This window comes from Phragmites australis, chromosome 16 (assembly GCF_958298935.1).
Source record: "Phragmites australis chromosome 16, lpPhrAust1.1, whole genome shotgun sequence".
Taxonomy (NCBI): Eukaryota; Viridiplantae; Streptophyta; class Magnoliopsida; order Poales; family Poaceae; genus Phragmites; species Phragmites australis.
In genome coordinates, this window is record NC_084936.1 from 27,017,119 (window position 1) to 27,038,350 (window position 21,232).

General features: G+C 41.7%; 1 protein-coding gene across 1 annotated transcript; it reads right to left on the reverse strand.

Moving 5' to 3' along the window:
- Positions 1–1,643: 1,643 nt before the first annotated feature.
- LOC133895187 (ethylene-responsive transcription factor ERF015-like) lies at positions 1,644–2,255 on the reverse strand. The gene has a single exon (XM_062335352.1). It carries the CDS (start codon positions 2,253–2,255, stop codon positions 1,644–1,646), a length of 612 nt encoding a protein of 203 aa, XP_062191336.1.
- Positions 2,256–21,232: the final 18,977 nt, after the last annotated feature.

Sequence of the window (21,232 nt, forward strand, 5' to 3'; positions counted from 1 at the left end):
AACAAAGAGTTTCCGTTGTCCTAATGAGGTAGACTACTACAATGGAATTGCTCATAGCTTTGATCCACAAAACCATTTTTTAAACTAAGAAAGACCTTAACACCGACATGCAGAACGATGCGAAAGAGACATGTGATTATATGGTAGGTGTTGAAATTGTTCGAATACACCAAAAGCGCTTGCAACTGAATGTCTGCGTGACCTCATCACGTCTGCAATCGCGTAGGAACCTTGGACATGTATGTCTAAATCAGTAACTGCAACTCTATCTACTACACAAATGATTCTTCCTTGTTGGTAGTTGTTATTTATGGTCAAGTCCGGTTAACACCCAAATACCAAAATCTGATATTTTTCTTAGCATATTTTCCGTGTGCACTATTCGAGATGACAAAGTTGCACTGAATGTGTTCGATCCCGATCGAGTTGTATTCCTGGTGTCTAAATTTTTTTTGCCAAAACGGATACCGAATCCGAGTCGGATTCAGACACCTTTGTTCATGTCCAAATAACACTGCATATATAGTAGTAGCCTGAAGAATACAGAGAGGCACTAACACTTATGCCTGAGAGCTAAGTTGCTTTCTACCTTCCTTTCGTTCTACACCTTAATTGAGGAGTTTCTCGATCGCGGTGTACTAGCTAGTAGAATTAACGGTTTGTGTTCTAAGCGGCTCAGTTTCAAATACTCCCTCATGTTGGAAGACTCATGCCCCCAGCAACATATTCTTTTGTTCTAGCTAGCTAATTCTCAATTTGATTTTTTTTTGTTGTTGCAAGGAACCTGAACCTTAGTTTGATTTTACAATATATACCATGTACTACTATAACTTGTAGCAGTATATATATATGTGAAATTTTGTAGCCCATTCCTTGGAGTATATATTATAAGAATAAGCAATTTTGTAGCCCATTCCTTGGAGTATATATTATATATGCAAAATGCGCAAGAGAGAACAAATGATATATATAACAAAAACACATAAGAGGAAAAAAGGATGCCGTAAAAGCCTTAACTGAAGTCAAACCAGAGGCCTTTGAAATAATTACTTAATTTGTCGAATCCTCCCATGCAAAGCTGTCGATTTTGGTGATAAAAATTAGGGGTGGACTAAATCTGTTGAGTCAAGCATACATGGTAAAAAAAAAGTCCAAGCATGTAAAGGGTAGATAACATTCAACTCTGCCATAGATCTTGTTCATGGTTTGTAGTATCCTCATATATATAGTGTGCTCCACTGTACTGCTTCAAGTTTGAATTCTAGGAAATTAGACCATGAATCTTGAAGAGTTCCACTCTCACATTTCAAATATCAAATTTCGCGCCATCGGTCGGTTTTCGCGCCTTTTCTTTTTTTCTCTTCATTCCGTCCTTTCACGTTTTCCCCTACAAAAATCACATCCAATAAGCAAAGAATACTTGCTGCGATTGAACCACTGCCATCGATCAGACACATAAAACAGTTCCCATTTCAAGAACATGTTGTAGTACATCTTGCACACTAGCACACACTACAAACTAGTAGTGATTTATTGCACGCATAACACCAGACTCTAGTCTTTTTTTAGACCCACACACACACTTAGACATGCACATATATGGCTTCACACAGCCACAGCAAGGTGATCGATCGATTCATCGATCAGTACTCGCTGGAGTACACAAAGTCCATCATAGAATCAATATCTTCGGGGCTGAGAGAGAGCAGGCAGTCAGCATTGGTCACGACGTCGTCATCCATGTCGTTCGTGTTGCCATGGTCAGTAGTAACAGTTGCACCCGCGCCGGCAGCAGCAACAACAGCCGGCGCCGCCGCCACCAGAGGTGCGGCTACGGGAAGCACGGGCGGCAGAAAGTAGCCGGCGAAGCTGCGTGCGTACTTCTCAGCGATGGCCTTGACGTTGGCGACGGTGAGCCTGACGCGCACGTACTCGGGGATGTCGGGGCGCGGAGCGGCGGGGAAGTTGAACTTCCGCGGCCTGGGCAGCCGCTCGCCGTAGAAGCAGAAAATCGCGGCGTCGTAGGCGAGCGCTGCCTGCAGGTCGTGATCGAACGTGCCGATCCACAGCCTGGAGCGGGTGCGCGGCACGCGGATCTCCGCCGCCCACCGGTCCCACCGGCGGTACCGCACGCCAGTCCACTCCGACATCTTCGGCTTCGGCCCATTAGCAACCGCTAACGATGACTGCCCCTGGCGGCGCTGGGCCAGGTCCCTGCTCGCCGCTCCGCTGCTACTCGGCCCCACCACCGCCATAGCACGTCACCTGCAAGCCGCAAGAAACTGCACAAGCGAGGTAGAAGAAGAGAGCGCGTGGTGGTGTAGGCGGAGGGGGAGTGGGTTTTATAGGCCCGACAAGTGGACACGTGGCTGAATGCGCTCACTGACGACGGTACGTGAGAGCCCAGTGTGCCTGCATCTTGGCAGGTTAACTTGCAGAGATAAATCACACAAAAAATACAGATATTTTTTTATTCGATTATTTACGGACGCCTTGCCACCAAATGGAAACCGTAGCCGGTGCACACGCAATCCTATCTCTACGATTGAAGTAGAGAGAGAGAGAGAGAGAGTACTGCTGTAAGTCCACGTTTAATTCAAGATCGAGGCTACAGTTCTGGTTAGCAAAGATATGGTTCATTTATGTTTGTAATGCATGCATTGGTATAGAGGTTTGAAATTTGGTGGACACACATCATATCTACACGTAGATAGACCGCATGTACACGTGCATGCATGCTTCGGCCCTGTTTCAGATGAACACAACTAAATCAGACCCGGCCCGACTTAAACCTGGCCTGGTACAGTCGGGAGAAAATGGGGTAGAAAATGCAGGCAATGTTCTACGGAAGGAAATTTAATAAGATTTTAGCGTGAAAAATCTTTGTGAGATTTTGATTCATATCGATTCTTATCTTAATTCAACGAATGACACGTGTACAAAAGAGATAGTGGATCTTTCGAATGATCGGTCTTATAAAATTTTCTTTCATGTTCAACGGGTGTGGCTACGGCAATTTCCGGAGAAAATATGGTAGAAAATTCCCGGTGCGAGTCGGCGATGGCCAGTCCTGCCTGTTTTTTAGAAGGATTGACAAAAAATTCGTTACTTTTAGTCATATTTTTAATCATTAGATCAGTGTCTTATAACTCACGTGTGTTAGAGAGAGAGAGTTGCATTGATATACGAATTAGGTGGAGGAAACATATCTACACGTAGATATATTGAGACTGGATGCATGCACATGTACATGTGCATTTGTATAGGCTCTATTCAAATAGGCACGAGGCATCAAACGCGGCCTGGCCTTATACTCGGTCTGGGCTGGGCCTAGACGGTGGACAATTGTGCTATAGAGTAGGGCTTATATGTTGGCTTATCAATATCAGTTCTTTATAGATCACTACCGGGTCATTAGCTGCATGGAAAGAATTAATTATCATGGTTTATGAACTGGCAGTGATAATAGTCATCATTATTGGTAGATGGATTGAGCCGGTAGTGATACACCCACACCTCATCACTGCCAGCTTAATCTACTGACCGGCGGTGATATCTCTACATCACCGCCGATAGATTATATGAGCCAGCAGTAATATCCTACTCTTCCCAACATTTTTCTACCTCGAGCTAACAGAGCCATTCAGTACTCTTTCCCTCATAAAATCTCCTATAGCAACAACCATTTCATCCATTCTCCCGCATTGATTCTCCCACCACTCAGCTCAATTTTGGTCAAGAAGGAGGTCTAGATGAGTTCTCTCTAGCTATCCAAAGAAAAGCCCTTCTTTCCTCTCCATTTGCTCATTTGCCATTTCTTCATTTTTTACGACAAGTGAACTCTGGATTTTTCCCCAACAGCAAGCAAGCTTCTAGCAGGAGCCTCTTGAGCTCAAGTAAGTTGAAATCTCAAAGATTAATCCTATATTTAGCATTTTAACTCAAAATGTAACATGAAAAACCAAAGTTGATCTTATCCCTATAGAGACCTAGGCAAATATTCAAAGTTGATCCTAATGAACCAAAAGAATAAATTTAGAAGTCTACAATATATATGAATTACTATGTATGAATTTGTTTTAGATGCATTTATACCTCATTTTTGTTATGGAAGCTTCAATTTCTTTGCACGTGCGAAACTAAAAAAAAAATTTGCACCCTACGGTACCAACAGTGAGAAAGGTTTCACTACCGGTGCACATATTAGGCCGGCAGTGAAACTACTTTCACTGTCGGTGGATTTATTAAGCTGGTAGTGAAAGTAGTTTCACTACCGGTCGTCCTATTGAGCCAGCAGTGAATGTAATCTTTCAAATTTAAATAAATATTTATTAGGATTTTAAGTCAACAGAATGTTAATAAATATAGATAGTATAAAATCAATCGAAAACTCTTGAGTAACCTAGCGATTTGTTCGTTCTTACTTGGTGCAGGTCGTGGGTTCGATTCTCTGGGCGAGCACACGAAACTAAAACAATTTTTTTACACCTTGCGGTACCAACAGTGAAAGGGGTTTCACTGTCGGTGGATATATTGGACTGGCAGTGAAACTACTATCACTGCCGGTAAATTTATTGGGCCGCAGTGAAATTAGTTTCACTATTGTTCATCCTATTGAGCCGGCAATGAAGGTACTCTTTCACTACCAGTGCTCATATTGAGTCGGCTGTGAAAGCTCTCCCCTATATAATTGCTCGACGCCTGCCCTCTGACACTTAGAAAAAATTTTCCGGCATGTGCCCTTCGCGCCGAAACGCCTCCCGCTGCCTCGTCCCCGATGCCGCCGTCCCCGCCGCATCCTCCCCAACACTACCGTCCATGGAGCTCCGTTGTCCTCATCCCGGAGGCCGCCACCCCCGGAGCCCCATCGTCCCTGTCCCGAAGGCCACCATTCCCTTCCCCGGAGCCCCGCTGTCCCCGTCCCGGAGGCCGCCGTCTCTATCCCTGACGCCACTGTCCCCCGTCCCGAAGGCCGCCATCGTCCACGCCCGCCCACCTCGCCGGCCGATAGAGCAAAGGTAAATTTTATCATCACCTCACTCCCTACTATGTTAATCTGGACAGCAGGTTACATGTGTTTTATGCTCTATGATGAAAGAATGCACTGAGACTGGGCTGGATTTCTAAGTACACTAGCACAGACCTAAATGCTCTGTGATGAAAGAATGTACTTGTTGTTACTACCCAGTGCAATACATGTTAAGTTGATCCCTAGATGTGTGCTTCTATGAGTTCAAAGTATGTTTAATATACTTCATACTTGGTAAAATGTTATGTTAGCTTCTCTAAGCAGTCATTTTGCAAACTGATATTCAGTTCTCCTACCTTAGCACTTTATTATTTGTTCTGTTCAGAGTTTGTGCACTTTGTTGGCATAGTGGTCATGTCCATGATGATGTCTTAAATTTTGAAGAACTAGATCAGGTTCTATTTACTAGCTAAAATCTTAGAAATATTACCCTATCTATGATGTATTAACTAGAACAATTAGGGAGCAGAACTTAACAGTTCTAGGGTCAATTGTTACTCAATATCTTAGACTACTACACAAATTGTGTTCCTGTGGTCCATTACTTTCTGTATACATGATGAGAGATATTGTCCTTTATGGCTTGTTGTCTTTTTATCTCAAGATCATGCGTAATGAATACTCTTAAATATTCTCTTGTATTTTGATATGTGGTATACTATCCATGCTTTTGAAATACTAGTTGGTTTGGCTATCAGTGCAATACTAGTTCAGAGAGCATTAGTGTGGTTTTTAGTATATCATTTTTACATATTCCATCAAATTTAGGACTGCTATGACATGGTATGGTGTTCATTATGGTCGGCAAAGTGAAGTGTTCTCCAGTTGGGAGGAATACCACGCACAAGTTAATGGATTCAAAAGAGCATGTTATAAAGGATACAAGTTCAAACATGAAACTGTTGCGGCATACAACAGTCAAATCATCCAAGCCGAGCTAAAATTGGCTAACTTCGAAAAGAAGAAGAAGTGTGATGTCACGTGTAAAGATATTGTAATCCTAGTTTTGGTTGTAATCATCATTGTTTTGCTATGTAAGATGATGTGACTTGTAAGATTAATGTATCAATTGTTAGTACCTTTATGCCTATTTTGCGGGGGTGACCTGTAAGAACTATTATGTATATGTGTGTGACATGAATTACTATGTATTAATGAAGGTGCCTTTATTATTAATTTACATTATATATGTCTCATTGTATGCATGTATTGAGTGGGAGAGAGACGAAGAGATGGAGGACAGAGAGGGAGAACAGGGCTAAAGTAGAAGAGGGGAGGCACAACACTGCCGGCTGAAGCTTTCAGCTGGCAGTGTTGCTTTGGGAATCACTGCAGGCTGAAACCACCAGCCGACAGTGATACCTAGGGCATTACTGCCAGCCAAATTCTTCAGCCGACGATGATAACCCTTTTTACTGCCGGTCCACGGAGCCAACAGTGATAGTCCCCGACTATCACTACCTGCTACCTACTGCCGGCTCCAAAACCGATAATGAAGGAGGTTTTGGAGCCGGCAGTGAAGGGGGTTTCTGTAGTAGTGTTGGGAGAATGGTGACAACTAATATGCCACCTTGCACATCATGTTTACTTCATCAAACAAATTTATACAATTGAAAATTACCAAAGTTGTTCGTTCAAGTCATTCACTACAGCAAAAACTATTTTTAGAGATGTGTCATAACCCATTTGCACATGCGTTTAGTCAACCCTCCTATGATTGAAGGCCTATAAAATAGACGATTTTCACAGGCGTAAAAGAGATCGTCTGTGGAAACCTCTTATTACATGTGGTTCCTTAAGTGAACCGTCTGTGTTAATAGATTTACACAAGTGGTTCTTTAAGCGGACCACCTGTGAAAATCAATTACTACAGGCGGTTCCTTAAGTCGGTCCCCAAATCGACTTTTTTTGCCCGAAAAAAAGGGAAAAAAATCACCCAAGGAACTCTCGTTGTCACGCTGTCGCAAGTCACAAGCCATACTATTTTTTTCACACTATTTTCAGCCTTTGCGTTCGGTAGGAATTGAACCCGGGACCCTCCGCTCACGCACAAACCTCCTTACCAATTCACCTATAAAGTATCTGTGATAGAAATTGTATAAAATATCCTTTAAAACTTTTCTGCCGAAGCATTACAGTGACCTTGAGTACCTTTAGTAAACAGGCATAACTTTTGCATACGAACTCCGTTTTGACATTTTTTTTACTCTATGGACATCTACAGAAAAATTTACACCGTTTCTCGCAGACTTTGTCGGGTTCGACGATTTTTGAGACCTCATCATCCAGCGTGTCCACTTGCTCCTCTATGATAGAAACCAAGGAAGGCAAAGCAAATCCACTCGATGAAATATTAGCACAAGAAAAGCCAACTGTAGACTGATTGCCACCACCAGTACCGAAAACCAACGCCATGTTTGGACACATGAGATTTCTGAGACCCATTCGGGCCACCTTGGCTATCTCGGTGAACTTGAGCTTGTTGAAGAGCTCATCACAAATCAACATGTTGTAACTTAGAGACTTTTTAATGCTTGAGATCTTCACTTCTCATATGCTACGGTCAAGAGCATAGAGAAACTTGATCGCTCTCTCGTGGTCAGAATAGGGCAAAACACCAGTTGCTTAAAGATTGCTAACAATCCCATCAAAGCGAGCAAACATCACATCCAAAGACTCTCTAAGTCCTTGCACAAACATTTGGTATTCTAGGTTGTATGTGATTCGGCGTCTGGCTTTAATCTGATTAGTACTTTAATGAAAGATACTCAGAGTATTCCAGATCTCTCAGGCAGTACGGAGGTGCTGGACCCTGTCAAACTCATTCCAACTCAAGCTAGTGAACAAAATATTTCTGGCATTGTTGTTGGCCTCATATTGTTCGATTTGAACCTGAGTCGTGCGAGTAGCAGCGATCTCGTAGTTGGAATCAACTGCTTCTCATATTGCACTTCCTTGGCTTAGAAGATAAGCCTCCATGCAGACCTTCCAATACAAAAAAATCACGGCCATTAAATAGCAGCATATGTCCACTTCTCTCCACATCGTCTACGGATCACAAAGTCGGTTAAAGTCAATAAGTGATCAAACCGGCTCTAATACCAATTGTAGAATCGAGAATTACGAAATTGATGACCTTCTCCTATTCGAATACCCAATGCACCTCTACAAGAGAATCACAATAGAGCGCAATACAAATACACAGTGAAAAAACTACACCTACCTAGAAATTCCAGAAACTCCGGAGAAAGATAAAAAAAACAAACTAGAAGATTCAACAAAAAGTGGGTATCATGGTTGGAGTCGAATACTAGGTTCCACAGCAAACCAATATATAACTCATCCCCACACAAAAGGTTAAATCTTGAGAAAAGATCACTCAAGGAACAAGACATGAACATCGGGTGAAGAAGATCTCCAAGATGATGGTCTAAAGGCAAGGGAATTCAAGACCCTATCATATATGCATGTGTGAATTTTATGCATTTAGCATCAAGAAGAACAACCTCCAAAGGTGTTAAAATTTTAGCTCAAAAAGAAAAACGAAAATCAACATTGAAGAAGAAAAACTTGCACACAAGACAAGGAAACCAAGAGAGGGAAACCAGAAGGAGGAGAATTCAAGCATATGAAACAAAATAAACTTCATTACTCAAAGAGGTCAGCCCTATTTTAGATAGATTACAAAGATTTTTCTCTCAAAACTCTCACCTATTACATAGGCTAAGCATTCATCCTCCTGTCCTCTAAAACCCTAGCACAATACTTTCATATAGGTGGCATAAGGAGCTCAAATAGCTGATTCATCCTCTCTCATAGCCTTACCTATCTATTTGTAGGCCTAGAAAACTTGATCCCCAAGTTTTCTAGCTTTTTCCTAAAATACCTCTCTCTTATAGTATACTTCTACCTACCACCGAGGGCATTTTAGCCTGTTTTCTCCTCTATTTATCGGACTGCCGCAGCGCCTTTATAACTTAGCTTCGTCTCAACGCAAGCTTCGTAATGGTACCACGTACTCCTCTAGCCCTCCCATGGTTTTGAGTTCAAACCATGAAACCATAGCATGCTTCTCAAAGCGTGACTAGCTATCACTTGCTCCCACCTGAAGCAAACGCTCCGATGATAACGCGTGTCCTCCGTCTTGAGATATTGACCATCGGCAAGTGTCTCCCACTCTCTGGTGTTCACAATTTCAGTATCGGACTATCCGACGTACATAATCAAACTTAGCGCCAAAAATCTCCTCTCTGTAGAAAATACTCTGACGCTCTCAAAGTCCATCACCGGACTATCCAATGTTTGCTTTCATTTCTGCTTCAGCACTGAAAATATTCTAGTGTTCACTTCACCGTAACACCGGATTATTCGGTATGGTCAAAAAACCACACACCGGATATTCCGGTGAGACATAATTTTCTAAACCCCGAAACAGTCAACTACAATATAAACTTTGGTTAGCTATAAATAAGATTTCACACGCACAAGCTCATGCCAACCAAAATCATTTTAAATTCAACATTATCAATGACTCATCACATGCAAATCAAAGCATATTTTAACTTAGTTTCTCACTTACCAGTGAGTTCGGTCGATTAGCGTTATTGAGAGCAAAGTGTGTGATAACGTGTTGCAATAGAAAATAAAAGTAGAGACAGAAAATAGAGAATAAAACTCTTATATTAATTATATATATATATATATATATATATATATATATATATAATAAAGGGATAACATTGAAGAGATATATCTCCCCTCCAATGAACATAATAAAAAGGTATAAAGTTGAAGAGATATATCACTCTCCAATATCCTTTAGTAAAGACATATTATTACTAATTGATCACTAACTATAATCAAATTCTAACATGATGGATGCACGCGCCCACGCGCGCACCTCGCATGCATGACGAGTTGGCCGCGGCACCGCGCGCGCGCCTCGCATCATCGCATGCCGAGTTGGCCGCGCGCCGCGCGCAGCGCGCGTCACGAGCTCTTGTCCGCAGCGCGCGCGGGATCGAGCGCACGCGGGGCGAGGCATGCACCTCTGACTTTGCCACCGAGGAGGGGAGCCGAAGCGTGGCGTCACGGAGCATCGATCGGTTTGCATTGCCTCCTCCGTACCCGGCGAAGCGCCCCCGGCCCGCCCGCCGATGAGCCCCGCGACGAGACCGACCTTTGTACACTTGTTGGTCCCAGGATGCCTCTGCGTGCATGCGTCGGATGGACGCGCTCCCAACTGTGCAGTTGACTCTTGTTGGAGCGTACCAGTGTACGTTTGCATGCAGTGTTTGTTGGTCGACGTTGTCTCTTTTGGTCGTAGCACATGTTTGCATGCATGTAGTGTTTGTTGGTTGTTATCCTTGGGTGGAGAACATAAATTTGGAACAGACTTGCTAGGCATCGCTCGATCGACCGGAATCATTTACACACATGTATTATCGGCTGTGTTGTTATATACTCCAGCACACATCTTTGTTAAGTATATTAATTGAGAGCATCAATTGACACGCGTGTATTGGTTTTTGGAAAATTACATGCCTCCCTGTGTACACGGTACAGCTAGATATTGATGGCACACCTGACTATATTCACCATATATACAGCCTGGTTGTTCCTACAAAAATCTTCCTATCTGTACAATCGAGAAAGCACCGGTCACCGAGAAATGTAGTAGTTCAAAACTTATAGTTCAACACACATGGAGTATTCCAAGGTTATTGTATATATCCACAAGGATCAACAAATAAAATCAAATAGGAGTAACTCCTTTACACTAACAAATTAGCTTGCATAAGAGAACGATAGAGGGTTGTAACGGTTGTGAAAAAATAGATACAACACAAAATATAGTTCTAATATATTGTAAAATATCCTCTATGCATGTTTCTTTCATTTCAAAGAACCCTAAAGTTATCTGTTGATTTAATAGCAGGTCTACACTAAGATATTTGCCTTGCTTCCATTATCTGCCATGAAGAAACCTGGCGACCTGTACGTAGGCCTTGACATTCTTGAAATTTCTAAAAATGAATAATAATGCTAAAAATACACTCTGGGATTTCTGAAAAATGCTGTTGAGATGCTTAAGCACCTACTTTTCACAATCACTAATGATACTTCGATTTGACATTTGCACTGAATTCATTTTTTGGCAGGCTGATGCAAGGCTTACTGGACAGAGGCATGTTCCCATGTTGGGGGAGCAGCTGCTGCTGAGAGGCTATCATTCATGGGTTCAGCAGCAGACTCAAGGTTTACAATATCGTTTGGATTTCAAAAACTGGTCCCGGTGGTAACCAAAAATTTATGGTTATCGTGAAAACCACTCAAAATTTGGTGGGAATTCGTTCAAAATTTACTCGGTCAAATTTGAAAATCGGAGAAACAATCGACCGAATCGACATTCGGTAACCGGTCAAATTGCATCGACAACCGAGCGAATTCACCGATTTATCGACCGGTTTTTTCGCATTGACTGTATTTCTCGGTAACCGTTCGGTGTTTTCAATTTATCGAGCGGTTTTCTCGAATTTCAGTGAAGTTCAAAAAAAACCAAAAATGGTTCAACCTTGCAAAATCAATAACTAATCCATCTGAGCTTCAAATCAAGTAAAACAAATTTTGTTGATTTTCTTGTAACATGATCTACATGATAGAAGTATTTATACTCATAAATATTGAATATTTTCTATGAGAAAATGTATTTGCTAAACCTAGTTAAATGCATAATTAACTCTTTGCTAATCAAAAAATCATGAAACCAATTTTTGTTAGTCTTATTACATGATCCTATGTCTTTTAGAAGTACATGAACTCATGAAATAGTTATTGTAACATGCAAGATTGTGTAAATGTGTTGCAACTAGATTAATTCATAACTAACCCATCACACCTCTAAAATTAGTGAAATCACTTTTCTTAGTTTACTTATACTATGCTTTATGTAGGAAAAATAATGGTAGACATGATAAAGTTAATTACAGTGATGTTTCTTAACATATTCACTTTATGCTTGTGAATTTTTTAGAAAACATGGAGAAATTAATAAAACCCTAAATGAAGTGAAACCAATTTTAAAGATCCTCCTAAGATACACCCTATACAAGAAAAACATGTGTTTGCATGTAAAGCTTTTATTTAACATGAGTTAATAAATGAGCTGCACGTTTCAACTTTTTTCTTTTTTTTCAAACTTCCTCCGATGCAAGCGACATTATTGTTTAAAAAAATATTCACAGGTCTTAGAATTGTTTCTAGTTTTTAAAGATTTTTTTATTTTCTTAAAAAATTAATTTTTTGAATTCAAATTCGAAAACCGTTTACATTATGAAATCGGTGCGGACCGATAACCTCGGTAACCGTGATAATCGCTCAATAACCATCGCATTTTCGAACCCTGAGTAGACTGAAGCTTTTTCATGATACAGAGAGAGACAACCATCTTCCCTGACCACTTCATGGTTGGATGGAGTTGTCAAATTCTGAGTTCTAGGGATTGATGTGGGAATGGGTTCATGCGAAATTTGATGGCTGGTGTATCGAAAATCCAAAATGATGTTTATACTTTGTAGTACTGTACAATCCAATTGATGACAGACAGCAAAGTCCAGATCTAATTTCTGAATCCAGATGATTAATTTTTGGTGCATGAACTGACCACCCACCTATGACTGCGTTCATCAGTACTCAAGCACTCGAGAGACAATTATATAGCCTACCTTGTTACCTTTTCTTTTTGGAGATCTCTACCATAAAAAAAACTACAGAAGCACAATAAGAAAAAGGATTCAAGCTAGTGATCAACAACACGAATAAAAGTAGACACAGAAGCGTAATTTTTAGTCGTTATAGCATTTTCTGATGTGAACATTACTGGTGAAGCTAAAAGTACAGATCAATTTGAAAAATGACCAAAAGAATAGCAAAATAGTTTCCGTTGCCGGAACACGTACTCGGGTCTCTCAGGTGAGAGCCGAGTATCCTAACCAGCTAGACTACAACAGAATCAATGACTTTTATGGTTCAAACACTATAATTAGAATCTAATTTCTGGTTGGTGTTGAAAAAAATTCGCATACACCAAAAAAGCTTTTTCAACCGAGTAGTTGATGCATCTGCTGGGATATGCCATTGCTTTACCTCATCATATCTCCAAGGACGTGTCTCTCAAATAGTAACGGAAACTTTACTAAATGTTGGTAGTTGGTATGGTTTGTCTGGTTAACTAGAACAATCACAACCACAACCACATAACATGTTATAATTAGTCAGTGCTGGTTCTTAATCCCTCGCGCGCGAAAAATGAGTAAGCGGTTTAAGAACCGGCACTGAAAAGAACTATCAGTGCCGGTTTGAGCTATCAACCGACACCGATGTGTCCGGATCCAAAATTAGCCTCCAATACAATTTTGGCTCACATAGGCTCAGTCCTCACGTCCGCAGCCTTATCTCTTTCCTCACGTCCGGCTCAGTCCCAAGTTCCACAGAGCCTTATCTCTGCCTCTCTCTCCCTCAAACCGAATCAATCCCCTCCTCTCTCCCTCTCTCTCCCTCTCTCTCACACAAACTGGATCTCCCCTCCTCTCTCCTGATTTGGGGCACGGTGAGCGAGCATCGTGGCGTTGCAACGTGCGAGGCAACGAGGGCCGAGCGAGTGTCGTGGCAACAAGCGCAAGTAGAGCCTCCCGGGAACCCCGGTATGTGGACAATGAGTTTATCCTTCTTCACTCATGAGCTCTTGCTTCTTCTGTGATGAGCTAGCTCCAAGAAACCAACCTATCACTGGCATCTCTCATTCTCTTTTTTTGATGGATGTCAGACCCTGACTTGGAGGTGGTGGTGCTTTTGCTAGCGACGCTAATGGAGACAAACCAGTTCGTGTGCGAGATCTGCTGGAAAGGGTTCCAGAGGGATCAGAACTGAGCTGTTGGCACATGATTTAGCTTTCAATCCCCTTTGACTCCTCGTAGATCTGAGCTATTGGAATTGATGGCATCGTTACCATGTGCATTTTTTTGAAATTGAATCTTTTATTAGAATATACTTAGTTTGTAAACTTTGTGGATTGAGATTCTAGAGACTTTGGACAGTGCTTGATGGGGATCAAATGTTAGAGGTTGTTGAGTTCTTCCGTTCATGATTTCAGACTATGTGAGATGAGTCAGTTTGATTGTGAGATGTGTTTGTATGGATGAGATGAGTCGTTTTGAGTATGCAGCGGCGGTAGCGGTGGCAGGAGCATGGCGGCGCTGGTGGCAACAGGAGCGATAGCCGAGCCAGCTGTTTCAAGCCGGCTCGTTTATTTTTTTGGCTTGAGAACCTTTTCACTACCGAATGAAGGCACGAACCGACAGTGAAAAGGATTTTTATTGCCGGTTCCAGACCCATAGTCCTAGACTATCAATGCTGAGTAATCAATATCGGTTGAAAAACTGACACTGATTGTATTTTTAAACCGGCACTGTTGTGCCTTTCTATAGTAGTGAATGATTCCAAATCAACTGATCATGAAGCTTTTTTGCTGAGCTAGATTGTGGGAGTGGGATTCACCAAACTTCATTCTTGCACATGAACAAATAGCATCCCAGTCGAGAACCAGGACTTGTTTGGGTAGTTAGTTGAGGTGGTTTAACCCTGCCCACCAGGGATTAAACCCTAGGTTTGCTCCTTGTGTGTCTCACCAACACGAAATTTTTCTTTAGTGGTAAGTGACATACCCATCGATAGCGACACACATATGGTGATGTCTACGAGTTGTACTGGTATTTTAAAAACAGCATCCCTAGTCCCCATTCCTATCTGTTTCATTGTCTTAATTTGAAGAAGTATATGAAGCAACTATGGCATGACCCATGGAATGAAGAACCTTCATGCAATAAACACCAAAGCATGACCAAAAGTGGAGGGTCATACCTGGTGTTTCTTGCTTTGGTGTTTCTATAATACTGTGTGTACATACACGTTTAAGTTGAGAGAGGCTATAGTTCTCGTTAGCAAAGATATGGTGCATTTATGTATGTCATGCATACATAGGTATAGAGATATAAAAAGCACGAGTTATGGGTTATTCGAAGTATCTCTACCATACAACCCTGCTTGATGATCTAAACGATTATGTTGATCCAATATCATCGCTCTTTCTTCCAAACTACAGCACATGTCAATTTGGAAACCTCCAATCAATTAGTCTTGCACCATCTCCTCCTTCTGAAATACCACCACAATTAATTAGTCCTGGTCAATTTGAAAATCCCCAATTAATTAGTCACGCATCATCTCCTCCTTCCAAAATACCGCCCAATCATTTAGTCCCAATCAAAAACTTTTGAAACCCCCTCCAACTACGATTATTTCATGCACATCGTGATTTCTCCACCTCGCCTCCACATGTATGTGCTTACGCCTACGTCACGCACCTCACCTTGACCTCCATCACATTATCACTTCAGTGTTGTCATGGATCTGAGGGACTCCGAAGGCAGTGAACTCATGCTCAGTGCAGGGCGAACTCCTGCACAGTGTTGCATCCGTGTTGCCACCGGTCTTTGTCACCTCCTCATATCCACCACCATGCCTCCTCACATCTGCACTATTGTTTTTGCCCTCCCACACCACTATGTTTCATTGGGCTCTCATGGCAATGAACTCCTAAGCATGTCCCATGCATGGGCCATGCATAGTCGTACAGCGTCGCTGTCATATCTCTATAGTGGTCCATGTGTCGCATCCCCACACCATAGTCATGTGTATGAAAACACAATGTGAGGGCTAAGATGATTGGAAGCAACACAAGTCGTACCAAAGTTGTTGCCAATACACAATGCCTGCGGTTGCTAACGAATGGGCACCACACATCGGTTAGTGCATCTATTTTATTTTTACCCTCCAGTTTTTTGAACTTAAGTATACAATTCTACTTTCAGTTAAAGGCTATAGCAAATATAATTGCTCTTGAATTAAAAAGACAATATACTTGCAGTTTTGATCATATTAAAATTGTATAATGGAATAATCATATAATGAGATCTAGGTGCTCAATTGTGCAGGCCATCTTGCTTTGGTGTAGAGGTTTGAGATTAGGTGAAAACACATCTACGCATAGATAGATTGCATGCATGTGCATGTGCACGCCCATGCTTCGGCCTTGTTTCAAATAAACACAACCATATCAAGCCCGGCCCAACTCAAACCTGGCTTGATACTTAGTCCAAGGCTAGGCCTAGGTGGCTGACAATTGGGAGAAAATATGGTGATAAGTGATATGGCAGATTGCACGCCATTGTGACCTTTTTCTTAGAGAAACATTGTTTGTAAATTTGAATCTATATCAAAGTTAACTACACTCACAATGTTTCATTACTTTTAGTCACATTTCCAATCATTATATTGATATCTTATAAGAATTGCAAGATAAGATTATGTGTTACATACTATACATATGTATGCGCGCGTAGAGAGAGAGTTGCACACATACACATATTATTTGAGATCAAGGCCATAGTTTTAGTTAGGAAAGATATAGTGCATCGATGTATGTCATACATGCATTGATATAGAGATTAGATGGAGGAAACATGTCCATGTCTACATGCAAATAGATTGGTTGCATGCATATGTACATGTGCATGTTTAGGCCCTATTCAAATAGACATGAGGAATCAAACCTGGCCCAGCTCGAGCCAGACCTTATACTTGTTCCAGGACAGGCCGAGGCGGTGGACAGTTGGTAGAATGGTGACAACTGATATGGCACCTTGCACACACACACACAGTGAGAAAGAGACTTGCTATATTTGTTTGCATGGCAAATCTATCTCTACAATCGAAGTATGTACATGCGCAGAGAGAGAGAGAGAGTATTGCATACATTGATAAATACACGTATAAGTCAAGATTGAGGTTAGAGTTTTAGTGCTAAAGATATAGTGCATTTATGTATTTGCATGTATTGCCCCTTGCACAATGTGTCCCCTTTTTCTTAGAGAAACACATTGTGTGTACTCTACTTTATCAATGAAAATTGGGGAGTGTCCGTTCTTCAACCGACAACGAGGTCATTACATTGGTCACATTTTCAATAACTAGATTATTATCCAATAGCTCGCATGTGTCATTTGTGTGCAACGTAAGAATTGCAAGATTTTTTTTCCTAAAACTATATGCTACATATATAGTACACACTTGTGCGCGCACACACAAAGAATGAGTGTGTACTATACACATACACGCATTATTTGAAATCAAGGCCATAATTTTAGTCAGCAAAAATATAGTGCATCGATTTATGTGTCATGCATGCATTGTTATAGAGATCAGGTGGAGGAAACATATCTACACACATAAATATGCATGCATATATGTATATGTGCATGTTTAGGCCCTTTTAAAATAGACATGAGAAAATCACACCTGGCCCGGCTCAAGCCCTGGCTTATACTTGCTCTAGGCCAGGCCTAGGCGATGGACAGTTGGGAGAAAATATGACGATAACTGAAATGGCACCTTGCACTTAATTGTGTGTCCTTTTTCTAAGAAAAAACATTTTGTGTGCTCAACATCAACATGGCCTAGAAATTTCATTACTCTTACTCTCCTAGTCATATTTTTAATCAGTAGATTAAATCCAACAATAAATTCACATGTGTTGCTCCTGTATGCAGTGTTAAAATTGTAAGAACGATTTCTTTTTCTTAAAGTCATAGCACATAGCATTTTTGTACAATTTTAAACTAGGTATATGTGATCGATTTTAGGTGATCAAGAGATAAGAACATTTTCTAGGTGATTGAAAATTACCAAAGTCGTCCAAGTCATAATCCCCTCGAAGTATATAAGATTAGAACCAAGATATATATGCATGCACTCCGAGGGGATCGAAATAAGTATTACATTTGTACACATGCGATTGATGTCTGACATCTTCCCACGGGGACGGATGGACGGACGCAGGGTGAGTGAGCCTATATCTGGGCCTGTTGGATCTGTTATGCATGTGGGCTCGGGTGCTGGTGTCCTAGCGATGCACCGAGTTGGTCGTGTCCACCGTGGCCCTTGTCACCTCAGTAGAACACGGAGACATATTCATACAATCACATACGTTATCATAGATCATCTATTGAAAACTGAAAATGTGTCAGACACATGACTTTGCCATAGAGAACAAGCCGAAGTGCGTGTCATGTAGCATCGAACCGCCTCCTCTGTACCCAACTAGTATGCACCCCAATAAGCCCCTAGTTGATATAGAGGCTTCGCGTTGATGTTAAGCGTGCAAGGTACACATGTTGGTTCAAGGATGCTCTGCGTTGGGTCAACACGGTGTACATAGTTCCGTCACTCTCACTCCCAACCATGTGTACCTTGCACGCTTAACATCAACACGGTGTACGTAGTTCCGTCACTCTCACTCCCAACCATGTAGTTGATTCGTGTTCGAGCCGTCACTCTCTTAGTTTTTGTACCACGTGTTTGCATGTAACCATGCAGTTTGTTGGTTGTTGTCCCTTTGCGGAGCACATTGATTTGGAACCGCATATCCATTTCTCCACTGAAATCATTTACATGCATATATTATCTATAGGTCTTTGTTAGTATCGAGCACATATTGCTTCATTAAATTAAGAATATCCATGTACACACATGTAATAGTTTTATGAAAATTGCATGCTTCTGTGTGTGCATATGACAATAGGTACCCGTTACCTGCTACCCAACGGGTAATTACTCTATTAAAAGCCATGTATGGTGCATTTCTCTTACCCACGGGTCTATTAATGGATAAAAAACCTCATCCATTGGGTGGAGCAGGTTTGGATCTATTCTTGTAGTGTCGAACTCGTTTACCTGTGGGTCTCTACAGTATGATTCTGCCCCATGTAACAAGTAGCCCAGACGGCCCACCCACAAAAATGAAACCTAGCACCATGACCTATCCCAACCCACTCAGCCACTCTCCCAACTCCCAGTCTCCCTTTGGCGACCGCCATCACCGAGTCCCCAAATCCTGGCCATCTCCGTCCTGTCATTCCCCTCCCAGTCGTCATTCTTCTCCCGTCGTCGTTCCCCTCCTGGCCCTGTTCATCCAAACAGGGTTTGTACGTGCTTATTAGGCAAATCTTAGGAGTTGTCTTCCTCTACAGGCTCAGGGGTTGAAGGCAGTGCTAGTCCACTAGCTCAGGGGAAGTATAGGTGACCCGAGACGCGTTCATGGAATTGTCTCGCCCCCACTCAACCTCCGTCGGTACTGGTCAATGCTGTGCGCATCCTCATGCACCGCATGGAGGCAAGAAAACCTACAGAAGCAAAGTCGCACGCGCCAGGAAGAACCTCTGGCTTTAACCTGTGTTGTTGAGGTTGGCCGAGCATAGCCCAACTCTAGAGTGTTCTGCATGGCATCTGTCCCCAGCATCTACTCATCTTGTATGCGATCTGTGACCAGACCTGCATATGCTCATTTCTCGAGCTTACAGTGTCATGTAGAAGACCATCTACGTTTTATTAATTCAATCTAGCTTGAGACAAATTCAGTTATTCACAATTTAGTGCTTCAATCATGCATAATTTAGTCTAGCTCCATGGCCCTAATTGTCTCATGGGTTCTCTCGTCGTAATTTGCTTTCACAGTTGTAGCAAAAATGGCCCTATTAGACTATGATTGCGATTTTGGTGATTAATGATAACATAGTCATTGGAACTAACATATTTTTCAATAATATATGTTAGTAGGTCTCATGAATGCAATACATGAAAAAACTACCGAAGTCGGGATAAATTTTGATTGAATTAGAGAAGTACCAGGAAAAATGACTGCACCGAAAGGTCCAGTGTTACCAGAGTTATACACACCGGAGCATTTTCCAGAAAGATAGAAAACTAAGTTGAAATCAGATTGTACTCATCGGAAGGTCCGGAGGTCCGGTGCTCAATGTGTAGTATACACCAAAGCATTTCCAAAGAAAGTAAGAGAAGAAGCCATACGTCAGACGGTCCGATGTGAAGAAGTGTGAACACCGGAGGCCTACACCAGAGTATTTCCTACATAGGTGTTTCCAGAGTTGAAGAGTGGAGATCAAGGCACCGGATGATCCGGTGATCAATGCTATGTGCACCAGAGGCTTACACCGGCGCATTTTGTGCAGAGAGAGTTCAAGTGGCTCAGTTAGCTCAAGACAACTCACCAGATAGTCTGGTGATGTATGTTGTATACATCGGAAGGTCCAATGATTAGATGACAATGCACACCAAAGTATTTTCTAGAGAGTTTGTAAAGACATAGAAATCAACACATCAGAAGATCTGATGATCAGAAGATCTACACACCGGATAGTTGAACAGTGTAGAAGATGGCTCGATCAGGCTCCATTCTACACATCGAAAAGTCCGATGATGGAATTGAAGGCAACGTCGGAATATTCTGTGTTAAGAAGAAGTTTGAGTGGAGTTTCAACGGCTAGTATCCACTGATGTACACATCAGATAATCCAGTGCTTGTACAACTATTGTCACCGAATCATCCGGTGTTCAAAGTAAAGTTGAGTCATTGGAGCAATGGCTTATTGGTGGGTTTGAGGCTATAAACATCCATTCACTAGGTCATTTGAATCTACTGGAGTCTAGAGAATCTCATATACATTTGAGAAGATATTTAAGCTATCAAAGTGCTTAAAGTGTTCATCCAAGACGATTAAGCATAAGATTAGAGGGTGATTAATGCTTATAGGCATACAGAGAAGTGTTGCTAGGTGATGCAACCTAGAGAGTAGATCAAACAGTGATCCAATCGTGTACCGAGAGGTACGTCGGTGCCTTTGAGTATTGGTGACTCGCTGATAACTTATTGACCCTCCGACTTGGTGAGCGGTGGCAAGAAAATTATGCGGGGACGCGAAGGTCCTTATCTTTGTGACTAAAGCATCACAGTGAAGATGACGCACAAGAGACCGGAAGAGAGGTTAGTGGTGAGACATCATCTTGGTGACTCATCGTGCTTGAGGTCTTATCTTGGTGACTTGGTAGCTCAAGAGCTATGATCAAAAGAGACTTGGCTACTAGGAGTATATTCTTTTTGAGCTTCAACGTGGACTAGGGGTAACTTATGTGTCACTGATATCATGAGATAAAAATCTCTTATGTCAAATTTATCTATTTATCTTATTTACATTTACATGCTTATAATTTATCTTGCTAGAGTATGTTGTA